Raw genomic sequence first — 23,295 nt, forward strand, 5'->3', positions numbered from 1 at the left:
ATTTTAATGGTGTATTGTTGAACTATTTTTTTTAAAGAAAAATACTAGGCGCTGATTCTTTAACAGACATCACTAGGTGGCAACGCCATAACGATATACACACGCTGTCGTTGCATTTGTCATTTTCCGGTCGTCATTTCGTTCGTACGCGCGATATTTTTAGCAAGTGTGTAACTAGGCTTTGCTTCGGCTGGAAATCATCTAGAAATTGTGCTTTAAATTGAAAACAAAAGAAATTGCTAAAATGACCGACAAGCAGCAAGTTGACACTGAGATGAATGGCGAGGATTTCACCAAGGACGTGACTGCCGATGCGCCAAGTACCACCGAAAATGGCGAGGGCAACGCCGCCGGTTCGACTAATGGCGCCTCTGAAAACCAATCTGGAGCATCCGGCCAGCGCGATGACGACAGGTATGCGAAAAATGCGAATTCATATAGAAGATGAGGAACATAAACCATCGGGCAGCTGATCATGTGCTCCCCGAGTTCTCGAAATTTTTCCGTTACGTAAATCCAAAGCTAACGTCGTCGTTCGATGGTTACAGGAGCATTGTGGGGGGGAAGTCAGGCGGAGTCTCTCTGCGCTTATGACCCCTTTTGTTTCTCTCGCTCTCTCCCACATAGTGTATGTGTGTGTGTCGGTATAGGTGCGACTGTACTTCAGGCCGCTTCAGGCGGCATATTAATAGAATCTTTTGGAAGTTTATAGTATCCCGCCGAGCAGTGGAAAATTTGTGTATTTCCCTCAATTGTTCTCAAATACAAATTTGTATTTCCATTCCGTACAATGAAGCACATTTTCTTATGTGTGAGGTTATGTTCGTTTCCCACGTTGGTCCACTCGCACACATACACATGCAGATGCCTTTCACCTGCAAAAAGTTAACTTTGTATTGGCCGAGTATTCTTTTTATTCGCATTATTCTTTGTTTCGGCTGTTCGTTGTTATGTTGTGCTTCTTCTTTACTTAAAATGGCGGCCATTCAACAAACATACATACAAACGCTTCTCCAGCGTGTAAGTGTGTGTGTGTGTTTTGCAGTTTTCACCATTCTCTTTTGATTGCCGGCTTCTCCTACCCGCGCGCGCTCTCTGTTTCTCTCACCCCATCTTTCGTTTTCACTCGGGACAGCCGGCGTCATTTTAGAGTTGCCAAGGCTCTAAATAAAAAATATATACATTTAAATTTTAAAATTTTAAATTACATTTTAAATAGATATTTATTTTGTAAAAAATTATTAAAATTAGTATTATGTATCCGAATCGTCGTTTGGGATGTATTTTCTCGTTTCACAGTGATGGGAATTAGTTATAGTAATTAAATATTTTATTTTTAAAAATCTGTTAAAATTTGTGATTTTGAAAAAATAGTTGCTAACTACACTCCGCGGACAACCGGATCACCAGTTCTAAACAATTGTGTACCAACATTCAAGCTAAATTTTGTTTTATTTTTTAATAAAAAAAATATATGTGTGATTTCTGTCCCATCACTGTCGGTATAAGTAGGTTTGGACTCTTTATTACCTATTGTTTTCGTTTCTAGGCTTTTATGCTACTATACCACTTCATTTTTCCCCCATCTCTACTGATCATTTAATATCTAAGTTTAATCTTAAGTAACACACGAGATGCTGTACATAAAATCGATAAGGAATCGATATCGTCGAATCGAAGGAGAAGGACCGGATTAAATACGAAAACACAACATTTAACTCCAAAAATTCATAGCTTATCCTGTTGGGTTTTGTGAGCGAACTAACCTTGTTCCTCTCCGGCAGGTCTTGAGAGAAGTGAAAATGTGTTGGCAATGTTAGCTATTCTCAAGTGCCGAAGGATCCAGATACGATACGATGGGAGGAAGATACATGGATTTGGGACATGGACATGATGGACATCCCCACGCTCCACGCTCCAGTCTCCAGTTTCCAGTCTCCAAAGTGCTCTTCATAACCGTACCGCCGATATAGATGCTGATGGTATTTATCTAACCAAAAACTAAAAAAAAAAAAAATATCAATCAATCAGTCAGTCAGCCAATATATCAATATATATATAGAACTATCGACACACAAAATTATCAAATCAACAAATTATCTCGATTTCAAATTGGATCCATATATAATCTTATATCTGAGTATATATTGTATTGTACCTTCTTAACGTATATATATAACGTATAACGTATATTGTTCATAAAAATATATAGAGATCTAAACTTAACGATTAAAATATGATTCAAAATAATCGGAGACAGAGAGAGACCGAGTGAAAGAGACTCGCAGTTTTTTCCGTTTCGTTTTTAAGAAGCTCCTCACAATCACAATCAGAATCAGAATCACAATATTATCGCCCGATCAACTCTCAAATATATATATATAAAATAACAATGAAACCAAAATGTAACGTAATGAAGCACTATATCGATATCGAAATTTCGCCGCCGGGAGAAGAGACTGTTCCAAAATTGCCAAAAATTGCCGGGAATCTCATCCGCAGAGTACGCACGCAGTGACCTCTTTCAAAAAAAATCAATACCAAAAATAAGAGTAACGTACATCCAAAGTAAACTAAGTGTCCATGCAATAATAATTTTTTTTTAAATACACTTTTTTATAAAATTTTCAACAGCCCAGAGATAAATAAAGCAATTAAAACCAACTACAAATCCAGCATAAACCTTTTGCATTCTTTTTTCTCATCCTATCAAATAAAGACTAATTGTTAAAAGTTAAAATTTCTTTCTTTTGCATTTAGATATATATATAATATAAAATATATATATTTTTACCAACATTTCGCTCGTTTTGTGTCTCTTGATCGCTCGCTCCTCGAACTCTTTCGCTCATTTCCGAGTTTGCTAGTTTTTTGACTTTCCTATCCGATCAAAAATCTTTGATTGCAAAAAATAGTAATCAGTAATTAAAGATCAGTAACTTTTACTTCAAATTTGGTGAGTTTTTTTTATTCGTTTTTGTATATTTGCTCTGTCATCAATTCTTTTGCAGCCAATACGAAGAAATTTAAAGTAAATGAAGAAATACTTGCCTCGCGCATTTAAACACAACCTATTTTTGTGCCCAGTCCCCCCCTCAGTTATCTTTTTTTCCCCCCCCCTGAACTCCCACCTTTATGTAGAAATTATTATTATAGATCATCATAAATATTGTTGATTACTAAAGAATTTCATTTAAACTTTTCACAGAAAACTGTTTGTGGGCGGCCTTAGCTGGGAAACTACGGAAAGTAAGTACATGATTAGCCTTAAAATAGTATATTTTATTAATATAAATATCTTATAATTTTTATAGAGGAGCTGCGCGATCATTTTGGCAAGTTTGGTGAAATCGAAAGCATCAATGTTAAGACAGACCCACAGACCGGCCGTTCCAGAGGCTTCGCCTTCATTGTGTTCACCACCACGGAAGCGATCGACAAGGTCAGCGCCGCCGAGGAGCACATCATTAACAGCAAGAAGGTCGACCCCAAGAAAGCTAAGGCCCGCCATGGCAAGATCTTTGTAGGTGGCCTTACAACGGAGATTACCGATGAAGAGATCAAGACCTACTTTGGACAGTTTGGCAATGTATGCGATTGAAAATTAAAGACTTTCTATAACTATATTATAATAATATTATATCCCTGAAGATCGTTGAAGTCGAGATGCCATTTGACAAGCAAAAGTCTCAGCGCAAGGGCTTCTGTTTCATCACCTTTGATGCGGAGCAGGTGGTCACGGATCTGCTGAAGACGCCAAAGCAAAAGATTGCTGGCAAGGAGGTGGACGTTAAGCGGGCCACGCCTAAACCAGAAAACCAGATGATGGGACCACGCGGTGGTATGCGCGGTGGAATGCGTGGCGGACGTGGAGGCTTCGGACGAGGAGGTAAATACATAAGATTACTTATATAAATAGCTTAATTACTTAAATCTTATCTTATAGGCTACAACAACCAATGGGACGGCCAGGGCTCCTATGGCGGCTATGGTGGATACGGTGGATATGGTAGCGGCGGCTATGGCGACTACTATGCCGGCGGCTACTATAATGGATATGACTACGGTTATGGTAAATACAACAAACATAATAATGCTCAAAGCAACTATTACAATAACAATGCGTCGAGTAATTACCATCAAAACAAGAACAATAGCAACAACTATCAGCAGTTCTAAATTAGCCAACACACAAAAAGAGGCAGAAATATAAAAAACAAATCAAACAACAATATCCACAGAACACCACAACCTTATGAACTTTGCCATAGACCAGAATCTGAAATCCAAAAAATTTCAACGTTGTTGTGTTTCCCACATATATATATATTCAAATTCAAACAATTAAGAAAAACAAAAACAAAAGAAAAACTACTTACGTTGTGCTGCATTTATGATTACACCACAATAGCAAGGTGTATGAATAAATTCATGTCTATGAACAACAACATCAACAACATGAACAACAACAATTACAAAAGCAACGTCGCTAAAAACAAGAAAACTTTTTAAAAAATATTTGTAGAAAAACGAGAAAACGATAAAATATCTATTTTTTAATGCTAACATAAAATTTTTAAACATTTCATTTTATATTTGAAACAAAAAACAAAAAAATATTTGTGTATGTTTGACAGAGACAATTTAATCATATAATAACAAGAAAAAAATTCGTAAAATTTTATATACACAACATTTATACTACCTATCTATCTATCTACATATATATATATAACTACTTATAATTTAAAGGCATATACACTTGATGTTTTAAAAAATTTTAAAGCGTAATTTTTAAACGAGAATTCATTTCAAACGAAACATTTAATTAAATCATTTATTAGTTGAGTAGCATTTAAACATAAAACTGACGAAGCGTGTGTAACTAAAAATGAATGTGTTGTTTAAAAGAGTGAGAGGAGCAGGAGCTATAAGAGAAAAGTAGACGTGACGTTCAAGTTGAGGCATACAATGAGATATATAGAGAGATAGTTTGCCGACTACCAGACCAGACCAACAACCGACACCACCACCACCACCATCACCAAACGAGATCAGTGAGAGGAGGTAGCCTTCAACAGACTTTCCAAAGATGACAAATACCTCAAACAAACGCAAGGGCAGCAATACAGAATATAATACAGAAACACACACACGAGGAGCATGTGCCAATTATGTGAAACTGTGTGTAAGGGCCAGGATATTTTGGCCTTTTAGCGCAATTTGCAACTTGTGCCTTTTTTTTAATTGTTAACTAACTGTTATTGTTTGAACCAACTGAAACCAAATTCTGTTGAAACACACACACACATACACCTATCCCTATACCCCCCCAAACACACCACCCATAAAATAGTTATTTAAAAAATAGTTCTCCTTTTGTTTTGTTTAACAAAACACTAAACACAAACTATATAGACCAGAACAGAAACGACAACAACAACAACTAAAACAAAAACACGAAAAGAAAGTAATCAAAGCTTTGATTCAATGTCTATTTAAATATACATTATATATAGCATATAAATATATTTTTAGATACATATTTATTATTCCGGAAACGGGATAATATTCACGTTCTTGCAATGCATATGTTTTCGTATGCACCATACGTCAATATACCTACCATATATATACATATATATAAATATATATTTATATCAAATATATGATGATGCAAATGTTATATATTTATACTTAAAACGTAACATTTAAATATGGTACTATTTTTGATAGTATTATTTTAAGGCAAATCCTTGTAAAAAACAACTACAAACACAAAAGAGCGTCAGGACCACCAGACCCAGAGCTCTTTGGATCTTTGGCCGGATTTAAAAAAAGAAAAACTATAGTCCGGCCACTTTTTAAAGATCGTTCTTTTATTTGCTTTATTTTTGCATTTCCGCTGCAATTTCTTGACTAAAAATGTATTTCGCCTGAGAGATCTTTAACGTAACGTAATGTAACCAAACAATGAATTCCGTTGACTTGTTTTCGTTGTCATAGCAAGAGCGGCATTGCGGCATTCAGCACGTTCATACGTTGATTCCAGGATTAACTAAAAAAAAAAAAAAACAAAAACCAACATCAGATACAAGAAACATATACTGAACAACGACAAAAACTATTAGTAACATCAAGAACATCTTAATTCTAACAAAGAACAGAAAGAAAAAAACATGAACTTTTCCAACAAAAAAACATAAAAGCACACTTCGTCAATTTTAGTAATTTTAATTCAAATATACAAATATAATTTTCTTATGGTTTTTAATCTTAAGTCGAGCAATCCAATTACCATTCAATCACACACCCAAGCATTGCTATTCGCAAATGTATATATACATCGACTTTGAATTCGAAATCGAGTAACTAGAGTTCTTCAAACCGATTTACACACACTGATTGTATATACATTTGTAAATTATCTTACATTGATATTCATAAAATTTTGAGTAAATTAAATAATAATAATAATGCATGTTTCTCAATGTTTTTAGCAAGTTGTCTATATAAAGAAACAAACAAAAAAAAAGTCAAACAAAAAATCAAAAGAAAATCAGAAAAAAAAAATATTGACATTTATTTTAAAATTTATACACAAAGGTTTTTTTTAAATATACATTTTATGCTATATTTTGTATTAATTATTATACCGATTATTATGATGTTTAATGTGTAAACATACTTTGATATAAACTAAAATTTTGTATACCACTACATATACCATAAAATTATATAGCAATAATTTTGTGCCCACTTTTATATTAAAACCTTAACAATATATTTTTAATTTTCTTTATAATTTCCTTCTATTCCGTTTACTATTACAACTTGAAAATTTCTCAACTAACCACAAACTAAAAAACCAAGTGCGGGGAACTGGGACTCTAACACCAAAGTATATCTAAATCAAAAAAATTAATTAATTATATACAGTCGACAGTAAATAGCTGAATCGGGTGTTTCGGTTCCCTCTTCCCCACACAGTTTCAAGTTTATACAGTTTACCATTTAATTATGTAATTTTAATTTCGTAATTATGATTTTGAACATATTTATATACGATTATTATATATGATTGTAATACCGATTTTTCCGATGTTTCGCCTCACAAAAACGAAAAAAGCAAACTAAACTGAATCCAAAACAAAAAAAAAGAAAGAAACCCCCAATGAGAGTTCACCAACCACCCAAAAGCGAATTTTCAAAAAAATTAATAAAAACGATCGCAGGCCGCGCGTTTGTCTTGTCCAAAGCTTCTCGCCAAATGTTTGCCGGGAAACCGGTCCTCGATGCCTCATATTTTGAACCGAAAGAACTACTACTACTATCTTCTGTAGACCCGGCATCCAAAAGAACGCGCAAAGATACGAAAGCGAGACCGACCAAACCAAGCCATCGGGGCAATCCGCAAAGCAATATACCACACCGAGAATGTTTGTTACCTTTTTCACTTAACTGTAACGTTTTTAATTTTTTACTTAAATCTTCCTTTTTCTATTACATTTAAAGCGTATATATTTACAAGTAATTTAGCGTAATTAATATTTGTTTTTAGTAAAATGCATTGAAAAACTTTACAAAAAAAATTAAAAAAAAAAACAATTTATATATATCTACATATATATGAAAAACTACTAAAGTAATTTAAAATGAATTATTATTGTCAAACCATTTCTGAGAGACAATTCTTAAGCTACAAACAGTTTTCTTGTTTTTAACAACAGCTACAACAACAACAACAATGAAACACAGAGTAATTATTTATAATAATCCTATTAACTCAAGTATAAAGTAAAAATTTGTTGACTATTTGCATTTGTTTTTGTTTTTCGCAAAACTTTCTACGATGCCCAAACACTATATAATTCGCGACAGACTACGCACCCTTTAGCCCCCTTACCCCGGTCCCCTTGAAAGGATATACGAAAAAAAAGAAGATATATGAAATTTTGATTACTTTTTGCTGAGGTGAGACATTCAAAATACACACACACAAGAGCAGCAAATGAATTAACAAAATTTTTTGGCAAAAAAAAAAACAAAACTATTTACCAAAATTTTGTTTCCAAATTTCAAACAAAAACTAATGAAATCAATTAAAATCTAAAACTAATTTGAAATTGAAATGCTGAAATTGTTGTGTGGAAAATGAGGTAAAATTAATAAAAAAAAAAACAATATAAGTGCTGTTAAATGAGAGATCGAATGAAATGAATTGAGAAATCCATTGCAATATACATTGTGAAACATGTTAATAAGTCGAGTCGAGTTAAGTCGACAACTAACCAAAATCAGAGACAACAACAGAGATATATATATAAATATATATAATATTAATTATATATAACCAACCGACATCAACAACAAACCGAACCGAACCGCATGTATGTGTGAGCGCCGCCTTGCGCCAGTTCCCATCTCCATAAAGATCGAGACGGAGAAAGAAAAATTGTTTTTAACATTTTTATTATGTACCATCGACAACCGACAACAACATCCAACAACCAAATGTTAATGCAGCAAAAAATCTTAATGTACTTTGAGCTACAGCAATAACGGAGAAATATTTTAACCAACAATCTTATAATCAAAATCCACAAACGAGAAATGAGCAAATAAAAGAAAAAAAAAAAACGAAAAAACCAGACAACAATTTAGTGTGTATTTCAGTTAACTCCCACAACTCCCCCTGATCCTTATTCATGTCCCTGATCCTTCTGGAGCAGATAATTCCTTTTCCAGCTCTCACGGTATGTGCACTTTTGAATTGTCTCCCCTCGGCGCGGCGTCGCCCAAGCAACAAAAATTTTGACCAATTGAATTTTTAAGAAGTAATCCCATTAAGCTGATTGAAAACAGAATCAACCTAAAGTGTGTTGCCAACAATTGAAAAACATTAAAATAATTGAAAAATAAGATTTAAAAAGTTAAATTTTTACAGGTGTGAGATTTTTTTTCATTAATAATAAAAGAAATCTTTAAAATAGTATTTAACTCGTTGGCAACACAGCAGCTCTGTGCAACTTTTAATTTTATTTGAGTCGTTTTACACCATTTTATAAGCAATACATTGTTTGTGTTTTCATCAATCTTCTATACAACAATTATTACTACAATTACCACGACCAAACATCGACACTTTTCGCGTGATCTGTAACCCCGACATGCCACAATATCGCAACCGACAGACGGCTACGGCTATGGAGGCGGATTTGACGGTAACGGCTACGGCGGCGGCGGTGGCGGTGGCAATATGGGAGGTGGTCGCGGTGCCGGCGGACCCCGTGGTGGCGGCCCGAAAGGTATTAATTAACGCAAAACCAAAAAGCGTCCAAGCAAGCAACTATTTTATAATCTACCAAACATTTTCCGAGCATCCATCCTATCCTTACTATTATTAGTTCCACGATAATTCTATTGTAATACAAAATTTGTGTTCGGTTTATCCATCGATTTTGGTTATACATACATATATCCTCCATTGGTTATTCAAAAGTTTATGTTTTCATTTATTTTGAAATATTGTTATATTTAGCCGTTGTTCTCTAGAGTTGGTCAAAATTTTCCCAAAGCAAACACAAAACCTGTCGTTTGGCGTAGTAGCTACCAGATATCTTTAGCCTCCTTTTCTTCTATTCCGTCAGACGTTGAGCATGCCCTACTTTGCTTATGATTTTTTAAATAATTGGCTCTAACTAACTAATCATTTGCATAAATTAAATTCCCTTTACCATCATAGGCAGCGGTGGCTTTAACGGTGGCAAGCAGCGCGGCGGTGGACGCCAGCAGCGGCATCAACCCTATTAAACGGGAGGGGGCATGGGCATTGGGTATTTCGCATTCTTCGGATAACTGCAAACTATTTGAATTTTACTTAGTTTAGTTTGTTATGGGTGAGTACTGAACAAAGAACAAAGCACAGCCCCCTGCGGAGGACAATGTATTCATAAATTTTGTCATTGCAGCATTACTACAAAATCGACATAAACACATACGGACACAAAGGGCACACGGACAACGAAGGAGTAACCGCATATATACAAAACTGTATATAGGAACAACCAAAACAAACGGATGGGACTAGCGTCGGGATGATTGCATTAAATAGATTGTCTGCTGGCTGGGAGCAACTATTTAAACCGCAGCTACCTTTACGCATTTTTACACACACACTTTCTGTGTGTGTAGCACCATTCCAAATCATACGGCGGATGAGCATTCAACAACAACACACCAGCATCAGCAGGATTATCATCAAATAGAAGCAGCAACCGAGTCAGTTGGCAGAACAACTGAAGCAACTGAAGCGTCATTAAGAAATACAGACCTTTAGTTAGGCCTAGACACTTGTAATTTTTCAGCAAGTGGCTAATTTTTCATAGCCACACGCTTATTAACCCATCAGACCACCCACTACTCAACCAACCAACCAACCAACCGCCCACCAAAACCAAGACAACCTTGCCTAGATGTTAGCATACAACATTTACCAAACTAAATGCCATGCCCCACGCTCACGTTGTCTGTGTGTCGAAACTAATTTGTTTTTCTAATGTAGTCCCATAAGTTTTGCGAGGTAATTGTTTAACATGTCAGCAGCACAGGGAAAATACGAAAGAAGCAGAGAAAAAAAAAACAACTTAAGAACAACATAACATTAAAAAACAAAACAAAGAAATAAGAATACTTTCAAAACAAACCACACATACAGCTAAAATGTTTCATACATTACACAATACAATGTAGTTTAAGTATTTGTTTAACTTTAATTATATATTAACTGTAATATGTAATAATAATTATAAAAGAAAGAAACCAAGCAGGCGTTGACTGGCTGGCACACACCGGGTTCCATGTTCCCGATCAATTGATTAATTGAAAACTACAATATACGACAAGAAACAAACAAAAACAAACACACAAAACAAACAAATCCACCATAAATACAAGGCAGAAAACGAAAAGAATAACCTTTTGTTTTCGGTTATGTCTTTACGCTCATAGACTACATTTATAAAACAAACAAAATATATATATATATATATATATTCTATATTTATATACGCGTCGTCTAAGGGGAAGAGATTTATATTTTAATAAAAGTCTAAAGCCACTCAGCAAGAACCCTATCTACTTTCCCACACAATTGTATAGAACTTGCAACAATGCGAACTGTTAAATCAAATCTATGTATACATTTAATATATGAAATCGTCCGACTAAAGCTAAAGGAAAGCCGATTTGATGTCGATGGAAGTGACGAAAGAGGAGGTCAGGTTTAGGTAGCATTTCAAAGGAAAAGGAAAACACATTAATATAGATGTGTGTGAATGTAATTTCTTTCCCCTAATTAAAACAAAAAAAAAAAAACATTCTCAAGAAAAAGGAAATACAATTAAAATTAACTGAACGATAAGAGAAAGGTCAGTTTTAATGCGAACTACATTAAAGTAAAAAATCTAAAATAAACCAAACCTTGTTATTTATTTGCATGCACACGACACTAATTTAAAAAAAAATATTTCAAAACATTTATAATAATGCACTGGGAATTTTGAGGTGGGGGAGCATTCGTCACTAATAATTTTGTTTCTTCTGGCCGGTGGTAAAGAGTACGTCCAGGATTTTAAGGAATTCACGGTAGTTGAACTCCATGCACATGCCCTTCTTCACGCCGAAGCACTTGCAGATGCACTGGAACTCGCGACTGCTAAGCATCACGTGCATGTCGCGCACTGTCAGACCTCGCAGGAACTGGTTCTGTGTAATCGAACCGCACTGTTCGCGATCAAAGTCCTTGAATACCTGGCTCAGATTGGATATCTCGTCTGGCTTGCGGGCCAGCTTCATTAAAGCCTGCGAGCAGATTGTCCGCTCATCGAAGCTCAGGAAACAGTCCACACAGTCCAAGTTGGGAAGATGTAACAGTGGCACAGCGGTGACCAGTTGGTCGCCCATGTTCGTGTCCAGTTGTATGAAGATCTCGTCCAGAGCCTTGCAGAAGTCACGGTATCGGACACATGGCTTACGACGCGGTGATCGGAAGCTGGAAGAAGTTTTAGAAAAAAAATTAATTTAAATCCCCAGACTTGCACCAGACTCACATATTGCACAGGATAGTGGCTTCCTCCTCTTTGATTATGACACTGGAATTGTCGAGAGCCCTCTTAAAGTCCGACTCAAGGATCTCTCCCTCCCGATGACGATCGTAGTCGGACATAAATTCGATGACGGCCACGTTCTTGGCAAGAGCCTGTCGCTTGCAATTGGTAAGGATGCGAACGATGACCTCTTCACTGGCGTCCTCCGGTTCCTGATTGTCCCGGGCGAAGGGCGGGCACTCCACCAGCTCCTGTTTGGTTACCATAGCGGGCATGGCGTACTCGGCCGGATCTACATCGTCCAAGAACTTTGTATAGCAGAAGCCCAGCTCGTTTCCATAGCGACTTAGTACGGCGTCCTGTTCCGGATCGGACAGCAGAATACCATTCGTGCGGAAGATTTGCTTGGCAATGTTGCAGCGAACATGTCCCTTGTTCAATCTTTAACGGAAGGAGTAAGATAAAATGAGATCTGACTTGATGGGATAGATAGAAGTATTTACTTGTCGTAGCTGCGGTAGAACGGATGCAGATAGAGACGACGGTTGCGAATGCGGATGCGAATCTTTCCCATGGCATCCTCGCACAACTCCCGCAGTGTCTGCGGGGCAGCCTGCCAATCGATGGCCCCCGGACGTGGCATCTCCTGTATGTGGCGCAGTGGCGACTCCACGACACACTGCGGCATCTTGTCCAGATTCTTGATGGTAAAGACTGGAAGCAGAAAATCTTAGGAGGAATTTAATTAGAACTCGATGCATACCTGTGTCGACCTCGTCCGCGAAAGTGCGCCATCGCACTCGGTTGGTGTCCATGGGATCCGTGTAGCGTTCCAGCAGGATGCCCAGTTCCCGTTGGGTAAGGTTCTTTCCCACTCCCATGTTGGAGAGTCCGCGCTCAAACTGGTTCTTGGTGATGCTGCCGACGCGAAGGGCGTCATAGCTCTCGAGGAACTCGGAGGTGCGCACCTGGTTCTTGTACACATAGTTCTGAATACAAAAGATGATGTCGCACTGGGTGCGGTTCTTCTTCGGTTGGTTGCAGGCATCCGGGAAGATGGGATGAATCAGCTTGCACCCATCAACTGCCGGCAGTTGGGACATCTCCAAGTCTACCAGACGCCCCGGGAAGTTTGCGATTATGTCCTGGAATTATTTATAAATTTTTTAATAATTAATTGATATATCCTGCGATGAGGTATCTTAACTTACATGTGAATTATCCAGCAGTTTGTGCTCACTCAGGTAAGCCATGATGTTGTCGATGTGCTTAAGAAAGGCCACATAGTTGACCAAGTAGCCGTCCTTCATGTAGCGACGTAGCAGGAGCAGGAAGTCCGGCTCCGAAAGAGGTATCTTCATAAAGTGGAGAACCCTGGCAAAATGTGACACAGTGACTACCCCGACATTTTGAGCAATCTAAGTAAAAGTTGATAAGGATAGGGATACTATATCCTTTTGTAATAAAACCCAATAGAAACTTACTAGTTCGTAGTCCTGAAAATAAGGCATTAGAGGTATGTGCGAGGCCTGTGCCACTTTTAACAGAATCAGGCACAGTTTGCGACGGTCCTCCGGCTGAGGAATCACATTCACATGCCAGGGATCGTTCCACTCTAGACCTGTGGCCAAATCATTTTTGGGAACCTTGTGGAGAGCTAAGAAATAGAAGGCCAGGATGAGCCCCTTTGGGAGTCAGGATTTAAACTAAACCAACTCACTTTCGCTACAGACGACCTTGCAAAATTGGCGATACGCTACTCGGCCATCTCGAATTTGAAAGTAATCGGTGACATCTCTTAGCTCAGTTTCGGACATGCCGGCCACCTTGCGATACTTTCCCAATACGGCAGTGAAAATGGGTTCTGGGGGGAATCATAAAATAGTCGTAAAAACGAAATGGGTCCGGCGAATTCGGCGCTCACCGGAAACGAAGCCACTGCATCCCGGATCGTGCTGCTTCAAGTCGGCACAGATGTCAAAGTTATAACGAAAAATGGCGCCCTGAATTTTACGACATCCCCGCCAGATTTGGTTGAGTTCCATTTCCTCCTAAGCATGGCATTCAAATTAGTTAAAGGGGATTAATGGCCGGCACATATGACTGAATACCAAAGTGGAGAATTCATTCGTATGAATTCCCAAACAAAAAAAATAACTCACTCTGTCATCGCCCTCTTTTATCTTGGTCGAATGCATCTTGACAGGGGACTTTGTTAACTCTTTGTGATGATGTTTCTGGTGCAGCAAGCAAACAAAAAAATGTACAAAAACGTAAATAAAAGACCCTATATAGGGGGGGTGTAGGTGTGTTTAGGCAATCCGGTGAAACAATGAAATCAAAGGCGACCCAGCTCGCTCCCTATTACAAATTGGATTTCTCCCCACCGCTATGTTTGCTATGTTCCGAGCTCTCGGGATCCGACGACTCGCTCACGCAAGGAAGCCATGGAGCCGTGGAGCTCTACACTAATCACTTCCTTCGCTGGCAGGACCTTTAAACTGCGAACGGTGCACCAAAGGATGGGGCAGGCAGCAGGAAGCACCACCTAGTTGGCCAGGTATGCTCACATTCCTACAAATCGTTTCCAATCACGCGCTCATTCGTTCGCCAGTTTGTCGCAATGCCACCCAACACTTTTATTCAATTTTCTATAAAATGCTAAAAGAAAAAGAAAACATCATGGCAAAACAAAAAGGGGAAAGGGTGAAAAAAATATCGGAGTGATTGGAAAAAACATATCCTGGCATCATCAAATGCAATTTCAGTTTATTGGAAAATCGCTGGCCAACCAACCAAGCAAACCGCATCCAAAGCTATTCAACAGTGCTGCACTAAAAATAGAAAATACGAATTTTAAAATATTTTAATAACCTTCTAAATTTATACAATTTTCCTAAAGCTTTTTAAAGGTTTTATCAAAATAGTATACAAGAATTATTTATTAAACCTTTCAAAATATTATTTAAATAATTTTAATATTAATATTATTATTTTGTATTAGTGTAATCGGTGTAAGAGTCAACCTTTTGCAGAGCTCTTAGGGCAGTGGAAATGGTTGTAGGTCCATGACCCTTCCCGCCTTCTAACGCCCAGTCCGAGTCAAGGTTGATTGGCGACGACAGGTGCCCTGTACACCACCTGCCCACTTGAAGCTGGCCACTCGGGCCACTTCTAGCCACGCGACTAAAAATAAGCTAAAGGGCGGTCCTTCCTGGCATTTCTAGTGTTTGTTTAGATGCCCTTTTCGTTCTTACTCAGTTATAGACTGGATGCGGAAAATGTCCAGATAAATATCACGGTTTGCTTCTGTGAAATTAATTCATTGAGATTGTTTTTATCAAAGGTTGACAAGCATTAAATTGATTTGTTCAACTTTGGTTAGGGATTGCAATCTTTCTAAGAATGATATTAAACAAGAAAATGAGATAAAATAAATACAATTAAATCTCCAAAAATGTAGCTTAAATATGTGTTGAAAAAGCAAACAAAAAAAGCACAAAAATTTACAATTCTCTATGTAGTTTCCCAGCGAAATTTTTAATTAATAGGATAATAAAAGGAGATAGTAAATAATCCTTTGCTAATTTGATTGGAATTTTCAAGCACATTATTAGCTATTTAATATTTCCCTCTTGGTATAAACCATTTAAAATAACGAGGGCAAGTGCTTGAGGAAATCTCAGTCTTAAAGTGAAACTCAAAGTGAAACTCGTTTTATGCGTGCTGGCAAATCGGGTTTGAGAATCGTAATACCCGGAAACGGTTAGTTGGGGTTCATAAAAATGAATTGCAATCATTATCGCTGCTTAGATGAGGTTTGCAACCAGCCAATTCGCCGATCCCCGTTTGCCCCGTCAGCTCGGCGAGCTGCTATTACCTTTGAAGCGTGGTTTATTGCAATTTTTATTGCACATTTTTGATTTACCCAGGCATCCTAGTTACGGGCCTTGGGATTTGGCTCGGGAAATGTGCGTGTGGATGGCCTGGACATCGATTTGCTGGTGTTTTGTTTGCGTTCTTTAAGCCCAGCCCGGTTGATTTGATGCGGTGTTAAATTATAATTACAGGTTTCAGCATTTGAAATGGGGTCACAGGATAAGCAGGATAAGGAGGGCTTTGCGGGCAAGCTGGGCTGTGCAGCTTATCGCGCACAAACATATGGCATTTTGTCAGTTAGTTTTGTTTTCTTTCGTTTTTTTTCATACAATTGTGTTTGTGTTGGGTACTGCACTGTTGAAAAACTAACATAAATATTAAATAGTAATGCGATCTATTTATTGTGCGATGCTTAGTCCAATAAGGCTTCTTATTTCATTCAGAAACTATTTGTATACTGAAAGGTTTATGGATGCTGTTTTAATTAAATGAATTAAATGTAATTTAATACATTTGAAAAGTTTAATTAAAAGTTTGTATAACCACAATGACCTTTTGATTAAAATAATTTTGTTACTGTGTGTTTTTGGCATGTCTGTGTGTAGGTAGACAAAGTACTGGCATATATATTCATGAACCTGGCGTTCATCTGCATAATGCATGGCAGCAGCGGTGAAGTAGCAGAAAAAGCCGTGGCAGTGGCAGGATACGCTAGTTGGTGGACTTTGTCTTTTATTTTAGTGGCTGCTTGGATGTCTGCCACATACAAACACACACACAGAAACGCCCAAACACATATATTAACGCGTACAGCCAGAAATATGGGGAAAAGGCAAACAATGGCAGGCAACCTAGTTATCGCCCCGCCATCTTTATTGCATGCAAATGCGCGAAAGGCGGCGCAAAAAGGAGGCGCGTCTGTTGAAATGGCTGACGTACTAACAAATGCACACACACACACACACACCCAGACACCTAGGATTTGGGTTCTCACGCACACACATTCACCTTATAGGACCAACCGCATGCATATTTATCTTTCGCCAGCTCCTGCTCCTTTGTGCCACATAAATACACATACATATGTACATCCGACTCTAAGAAATACGATATCTTAAGTGTTAAACAGGCGCTTTGCCAAACAAGCTTGCACTCTGCAACCTTATCTATGGATGTGTGAGTGTGAGGCTACAACTACCGCGATGTAAAGCCAGTGTTGCCAAAATTTGTTGTGCTTAGCTGGCTAATGTTAAAACTTTTAAGATTTAAAAATGAAGAGTTTTTTTGTTGGTTTATAAACAAAACAAAATTAAAGTGAATGGTTTTATGATTTAAAAATATGTTGAATTGAAAAATTAAAATTGAATGGCCACTTTACATTCCGAATCAAAGAATTCAAATAATTTTTATTTGATTAAAATTTGCGATTCTTTTGATAAATATATTTTCCAACTGGCAGCACTGTTGCATTCTACATATTTGGCAGCGAAACAAAAAGTGGGGAGACTGCCGTGGGAAAAGAAAAATAAAAACTACACCGCGGCAAATAAATAAAAATGCTGCTCACTTCTGCCGCGGCGCGTTTTATGCGCACTTGCACTCGCTCACTAACACACACACACTCGCAAAGCATACACACACACATGCAAACAGGTGTGAGCGGCCGCACTCACCCAAACACACTCCTTCCTTCATTTTTGTAGTGCATACTTTCGGGCGCTGCTTATAATTCCACGCCAGAGTTGTAAATATTTGTTCAAGTATTTATTTATGTACTGCCTCCTCGCACGTGTTTCCTTGTGGGTGCACTGCTCTTTGGTTTTGTGTGAGTTGCTTTTGCTGGCTAAATTAAAATGCATTGCACTGCAGCTGGCTTTTTGATTTGCCGCTCCCACAACTCGTACCATTTACCATTTCGCTGGATGTTGTACTTTCAATTTCTTTAATGGTAAGGGCTGCTGAGATGAGGATATGGGGCTTCTGGATTTGTCGCAGTGTTTGAAATCATAAATTCCCTAAGGCAGATAAATGGATGTTTTTAAATAAATACAATTAAAAGTTTATAAAATGATGTACATCAATAATGCAGCTTTACTTGGTGGGTGTATTGAAAAATTACAAGTTTATAATACATTCATAGAATTTTATAAACTTCTCTATATGGAATTTTTAATTAATTATAATTATGAAAATTTGAGATGAGTTAAATAGATTTTCATACATTTTTTCCAACATGTTTTCCTTTGGAAAATGTTTAAACACTCAGAATAAACCAATTTTTTGAATGGAAATGCATCTGAGGCAATGGTTCTATGAAATTGCATTCGGGAAAAAGTTCATTTTGTAGATGCATTTTTATTCAAGATAAATTACTAATAAAGGAATGTTGGGTAAGTCAAAATGGCCAATATTGCTGCTTTGGAATGTTTCCTCCAGCTCCGGGGTCCTTTCATTTCTTTCTTATTCATGACAAGCAAAAGTTATCAATTTTTTCAGCTGCTCGCTTTGACCACGGTTCATCAAACATCTCTGCAGACACTTCTTGGCATTTGGAAATTGATTTAAGAAACTTTTTTAATTAATTATGATAATGTCGTAGTGAGCGGATGCCAACCAACACCCAGTCCCAATTCATTGGACCCGACTGCGTCTGACTTCTTTTATTGCTGCAAATGATGTTCGAGTTGAGTATTTCTTTTTCCATTCGTTTTTTTTTTTTTACTCATCGGAATGTTTGAGTTTTCACATTTCAATTTCTGGAATTTCACCCATCAACTTTATATCCTTGTGCGAGTGGATGAGTGTGTGTGTGTCGGTGAGTGCTCAAGTTGAAATTAACAAAAATGTAGGGAGTGGGAGTGCGAGTGGGCCGAGGGCAGGTTGGGGGCATCGGGCTGTCGGTCTTTTTGGGCCTGGAAATAAGTTTTGTATTAATGAAATTGCAAATATGTAAAACTTTTATATATGTTTCTTTATAAACTGACAAACTAATAGACTGAGTTTTGGCATGTTGTGTCACTGGGTCGGAGTCCTGCTCGTCCTGCACCTTCGGCTCAGTACTCCCATAGCCTTGGGAGTCTGGTCCTTCTGTCAGGTTTCCATATGTGTTACTCTCTCTTTGTGTGTATCTGTGTGTGTGTGTGCTGGCAAATATCCTGGCAACTTTCTGCTGCAAAGTTTGAAAATGTATTTCAATGCATAGAAATGAATCTAATTTGTAAAATTTCATACAACAGTTGAAAAGTTATAAACGCGCAGGCACTTGCACTCGGCACACGGCTACGATGGATCCTGGAACTAGAGCACTTCTTCACCCATCCAGCCCCAACCCCCTTCATCCCATTTATCCCTTAACCCCTGCCCTCCACCGCATCACGCCACTCATCCGATTCGCCCAATGCAATCCCGACTGCACAACCACTTCCTTATCCTGCTCCAGCCCACTTTCCTATTTTCTCGGCCTGTTTGTGTGAAAACGTCGACAACTTGGCATGCAGATTGCAAACTTTCGAATAGCATCAGCGGCAGAAGGCAGCATCGCCAACCGAGAAAGCACAAAAAGTAAAATGCTGAGCAGATTTAAGTGGTGCTTTGTTATGCATAAATAAAATGCTTGCCAAGAAATAAGCAGGCAGCAGGCAGGCAGCGGCAAAGAAAGCGAATGCAAAAAAATAAAAATACTACAAGCCAAAACATATTTTCAGTTTATTTAAAATAAATTTTACATTACTTAGTTCTCAACTAAAAAGCTGCAAACATGGGTCATGACGAGGCGCACGCCTACTCCCACCTACAGGCCCCACCTCAATGTGAAAAGTAATTTACGCCCAGCCAACTTGCAACCAACTAGCTGGTAAGTTTTTGCACAGAAACAAAATTTTAAAAATTTACAAAGTATAAAAAAACATATTTTATATTATATAAATTCATAGTTTCATTTCTCTTTTGTTTTAAATATACATGGGTATTTTAATTACCAGAAGATACGTTTTAGGAAACTGCAAATATTCATATTTTTTTTTATTAATATTTTGTTCTGTGCCTTTTTTGCTCAGATACTGATTCTGGTCTTGATTCTGGCACTAGACACTAGGCACAGTGTAAGGCAAGCAGCCAAAGACAATTTTGTTGGCACTAATTGAATGTAAATACAATTTTGCTTTGCTGTCAAGTCTTGTGTCTAGGCCACGTCGCAACGATGACGATGAGGCCTTAGAACTGGAAGAGATCCTGGGAGCACTGTGTGGACTAGGGACTGGGTACTGGGTACTGGGTTGTTGGCGCTGTTCTATGACGACGTTGGCAATAAAACGAAACGAGCTGATTGTATGCTACAAACAACGGCTGCAGCTGCTGCCAGCAATCGTCTCCTTGCCCGATGTCCTTAGACCCACTCCATCTCCATCACCGTTTCAGACTCGGTCTCTGTCTCTATCTTCGTCTCTGTTTCCATCCTTCAGTCCTTCTTACTCCTGCTGAAGTGTCGTTGTAACGTTTGGCACACAGATCAAGTGCAATGCAACGTGCAAAGTTGCAAAAAGCGCAAAAATCAACAGTATAAAATCTTTTATTTAGTGTCATCATCATCAACGTTGCTCGTACCCTTTCGCTCCATCTCGTTTCGGTATCCGCCAGCATCTTCTTGGCTGCTCAGTTTTCGCATCCCAAAGCCCGCATCGTGTCTAGTTTGCTGCACAAAATGTCGTTTGCCGTTTTGAATTGATGTTTGTTTAAAATTTAATTACAAAATTTGTAAACATAAGTATGTAAGTTTTGTGTACATGTACAAGGCTCGTTCGTTCATTGCTGACGATGAGTCGAGGAAACAATTGGCTTTTAGCATTTTCAGGAGAATCCATGGAACTCTCTCTGCACTTTTCACGGATATGCGGCCAATCAAAGCCAACAACTCCATTAATAACATTAAGCCAGACTCTTGATTCAATTAAAATGCATTTGTTTTAAATTGCTTACAAATTGTTTACATTCAAGCGAAATTTTTTGTGTATGTTATACGGAAATTGAATTACTTTTTGCTAGGTCAATGTTCAGTCAGAACAGGGATCTAGGATCAACGAGATGGTTTTAAAATTGATTTAAACGACCTTTGGGAAACGCATAAGGGAGTCCTGAAAGGTATGCCATTGTGTACTTTTCTATAAAAAGATTATCCAGAACAAATCACATTGAAATATTAATATGCAAGTAATTACTGTTGTAATTAATACGATTAGTCAATTAGTTATAATACAAAATGAAACAATAGATAGTATTATTAAAATTATCTGAATAATTATTTAAACGATTTTAGAGCTCATCTGGGTATCAGTGATTTTATTTGAATTACATGAAACTTAAAATATCTAAAAGTACTCAGTCCACTTCTATTTAAACTTCAGAGTCTACGTCATGAAATCTGAAATAAATCTAGCAATTAACTTTTAATTATTGTGTTTTTTTATCCAGGATATATGTTTGTAATTTTAAAATGATGTAATTGATTTAAATAAACTAGTGTTTTAATGTTAATTAATTATAAAGTTATCTACACCACACCGAGCCATGAACTGTGACTTTTATTGCTGTAATTATATAAAAATATTTTTTCCCTTTAGATTTTTCATGGCGAAGTCCTAAGCTCATCAGTCATAATTTCTACCAGCGGGAGATGCTCAGTGTGCCGGCGACAGGTTGTTGGTTAATTAATTCATTTATGCGCATCAAGCGGTTGTTGCTGGTTGTAAGTGTTCATTAGCATTTCGCTATTTGCATCTATTCGAATGCAATTTTCACTTTTGCGGTAATGACATTCGCAATTTCGTAAACCACAGACGCACACGGGTTTTTCCTATTAGGGGCCCACGAATGTATGCTACATTTTCGTCCTGCAGATTCTCAAGCAAATTGGATTGGTTTTCTGCTTTTCCAATTTGTAAATGTTTCATAGAGATGGCAACTTTAAATCAGTGATTAATCATTTTTAAATAATCATTTTAAGAAAAGTGTGTATTTTTTATTAAATATTATAGGTAGTTACTTTTAATTTGACTTTCTAAAACCACTTTATTTGCCCAAGAAATTAAATTCCAATTAGTGTTATAAAGATGTATTTATATGTTTTATTTAGCCATTAAAATGTAATAATTTGTATCTGGCTTATAGATATAACAATCGATTTTGTCCTCTCTATATTTAAAACTGCTCTTGCATGTTTTTGTCCGTGGAAGCAATTGTATTGGTGGTCCACTGGCCTTTACCGCCTGTCTCGGAACAAATCAAATCATCATCAAATCATACCGAAATCGAGTTAATTCATCTCCACAGTTCATTGCACACTAACAAACCAGAGGGAGATGACGCCACAGCGATGGGTAGGAGACAGTAGACCGACCGACCGAGAGCCAGATGGAGAGCTAGCTTATGCACTTGCAAACTCAAAAATACGCATTTCTGTGCGGTTTTTGGCATTTTGTCTAACGCAAAATATAAATGCATTTTGTCACCGAATTGCCACAGGGGGCCATTTAGCTTTGGGGTAGGTTGTGCGTGGATGTGAATGTGGATGGGGATGGGGACGTGGGTGCTTCGGGTGGATAAAAATGCTTGAATGGCAAACAACGCTGCGTATAAGCGATGCTTGATTGCGTTTCCGGTTTATGAAATTTTGTGGTGCGCTATGCAATAATTTGTCGTGGCTTATGTGACGTCGCTGACGCTGCGCTGATCGCTGATGGAATGGAATGCATGTGAGTGAGTGTTAATATTTTGCCGATTGGCGATGCAATATTTTGTCATTTGCGAAAGCCATTATGAATTTATTTATTATTCTGCCAACTGCTCTCTGAGCTGTTGATTGCGTTTATTTCTGTCCCACTCGACCGTCCTCGTGGCCGTCCCCCCATTTTTCGCTGACTGTATGTTTGTGTGATTTTCAATTCGTTTTCAGCGTACGTGTGTTTTTAGCATTTTGCGTTAGCATTTGGCAAATTAAAGTGCAGGCAAGCAGAAATTCAATCTCTCGTTTGATTCTCCCCACCTCTACCTCTATCTTTCCCTCTCTTTCTCTGTTTGTCTCTTTTTGAAAAAGTGTCCCTGTCTCTCTCTTTAAATGCGGCAAAAGTCCCTTTTTTAGCCGTCGCTCTCCGTCTGATTTAAATTACGAAAAGCGCACGTTTTATTGTTTGTTTCAATTGCCTGCTGACGAGCTTCAGTCAGGATCCAAAGGCTCGATGTTCTGTGCAGGATATGCTGTGCAGGACGAGCGTAATCAGCAAATGTGCCAAACGACAGCCGACCCACAGACCGACCG

At 37.8% G+C, this 23,295-nt stretch overlaps 2 protein-coding genes across 3 annotated transcripts; one reads left to right on the forward strand and one right to left on the reverse strand.

Moving 5' to 3' along the window:
• Window positions 1-99: 99 nt before the first annotated feature.
• On the forward strand, window positions 100-10,676 carry sqd (RNA-binding protein squid). 2 transcript variants are annotated; one of them, XM_017248966.3, is made up of 8 exons: window positions 100-414; window positions 3,209-3,249; window positions 3,315-3,589; window positions 3,652-3,889; window positions 3,947-4,072; window positions 9,195-9,308; window positions 9,746-9,899; window positions 9,972-10,676. In XM_017248966.3, the coding sequence occupies exons 1-7, from the start codon at window positions 245-247 to the stop codon at window positions 9,811-9,813; spliced, it is 1,032 nt and encodes a 343-aa protein (XP_017104455.2). In that variant the 5' UTR covers window positions 100-244; the 3' UTR covers window positions 9,814-9,899; window positions 9,972-10,676. The 2 variants fall into 2 exon arrangements, with proteins under 2 accessions (XP_017104455.2, XP_017104456.2); XM_017248967.3 differs by lacking the exon at window positions 9,195-9,308 and having other exon boundaries at window positions 102-414.
• A 781-nt stretch (window positions 10,677-11,457) lies between these two features.
• LOC108130504 (uncharacterized) lies at window positions 11,458-14,456 on the reverse strand. The gene is made up of 9 exons (XM_017248961.3): window positions 14,270-14,456; window positions 14,032-14,158; window positions 13,828-13,971; window positions 13,592-13,764; window positions 13,319-13,525; window positions 12,871-13,252; window positions 12,611-12,821; window positions 12,111-12,548; window positions 11,458-12,052 (listed from the first exon to the last, which is right to left on the reverse strand). Exons 1-9 carry the CDS (start codon window positions 14,303-14,305, stop codon window positions 11,584-11,586), a joined length of 2,187 nt encoding a protein of 728 aa, XP_017104450.2. The 5' UTR covers window positions 14,306-14,456; the 3' UTR covers window positions 11,458-11,583.
• Window positions 14,457-23,295: the final 8,839 nt, after the last annotated feature.

This window comes from Drosophila bipectinata, chromosome 3R, assembly GCF_030179905.1.
Source record: "Drosophila bipectinata strain 14024-0381.07 chromosome 3R, DbipHiC1v2, whole genome shotgun sequence".
Lineage (NCBI taxonomy): Eukaryota > Metazoa > Arthropoda > Insecta > Diptera > Drosophilidae > Drosophila > Drosophila bipectinata.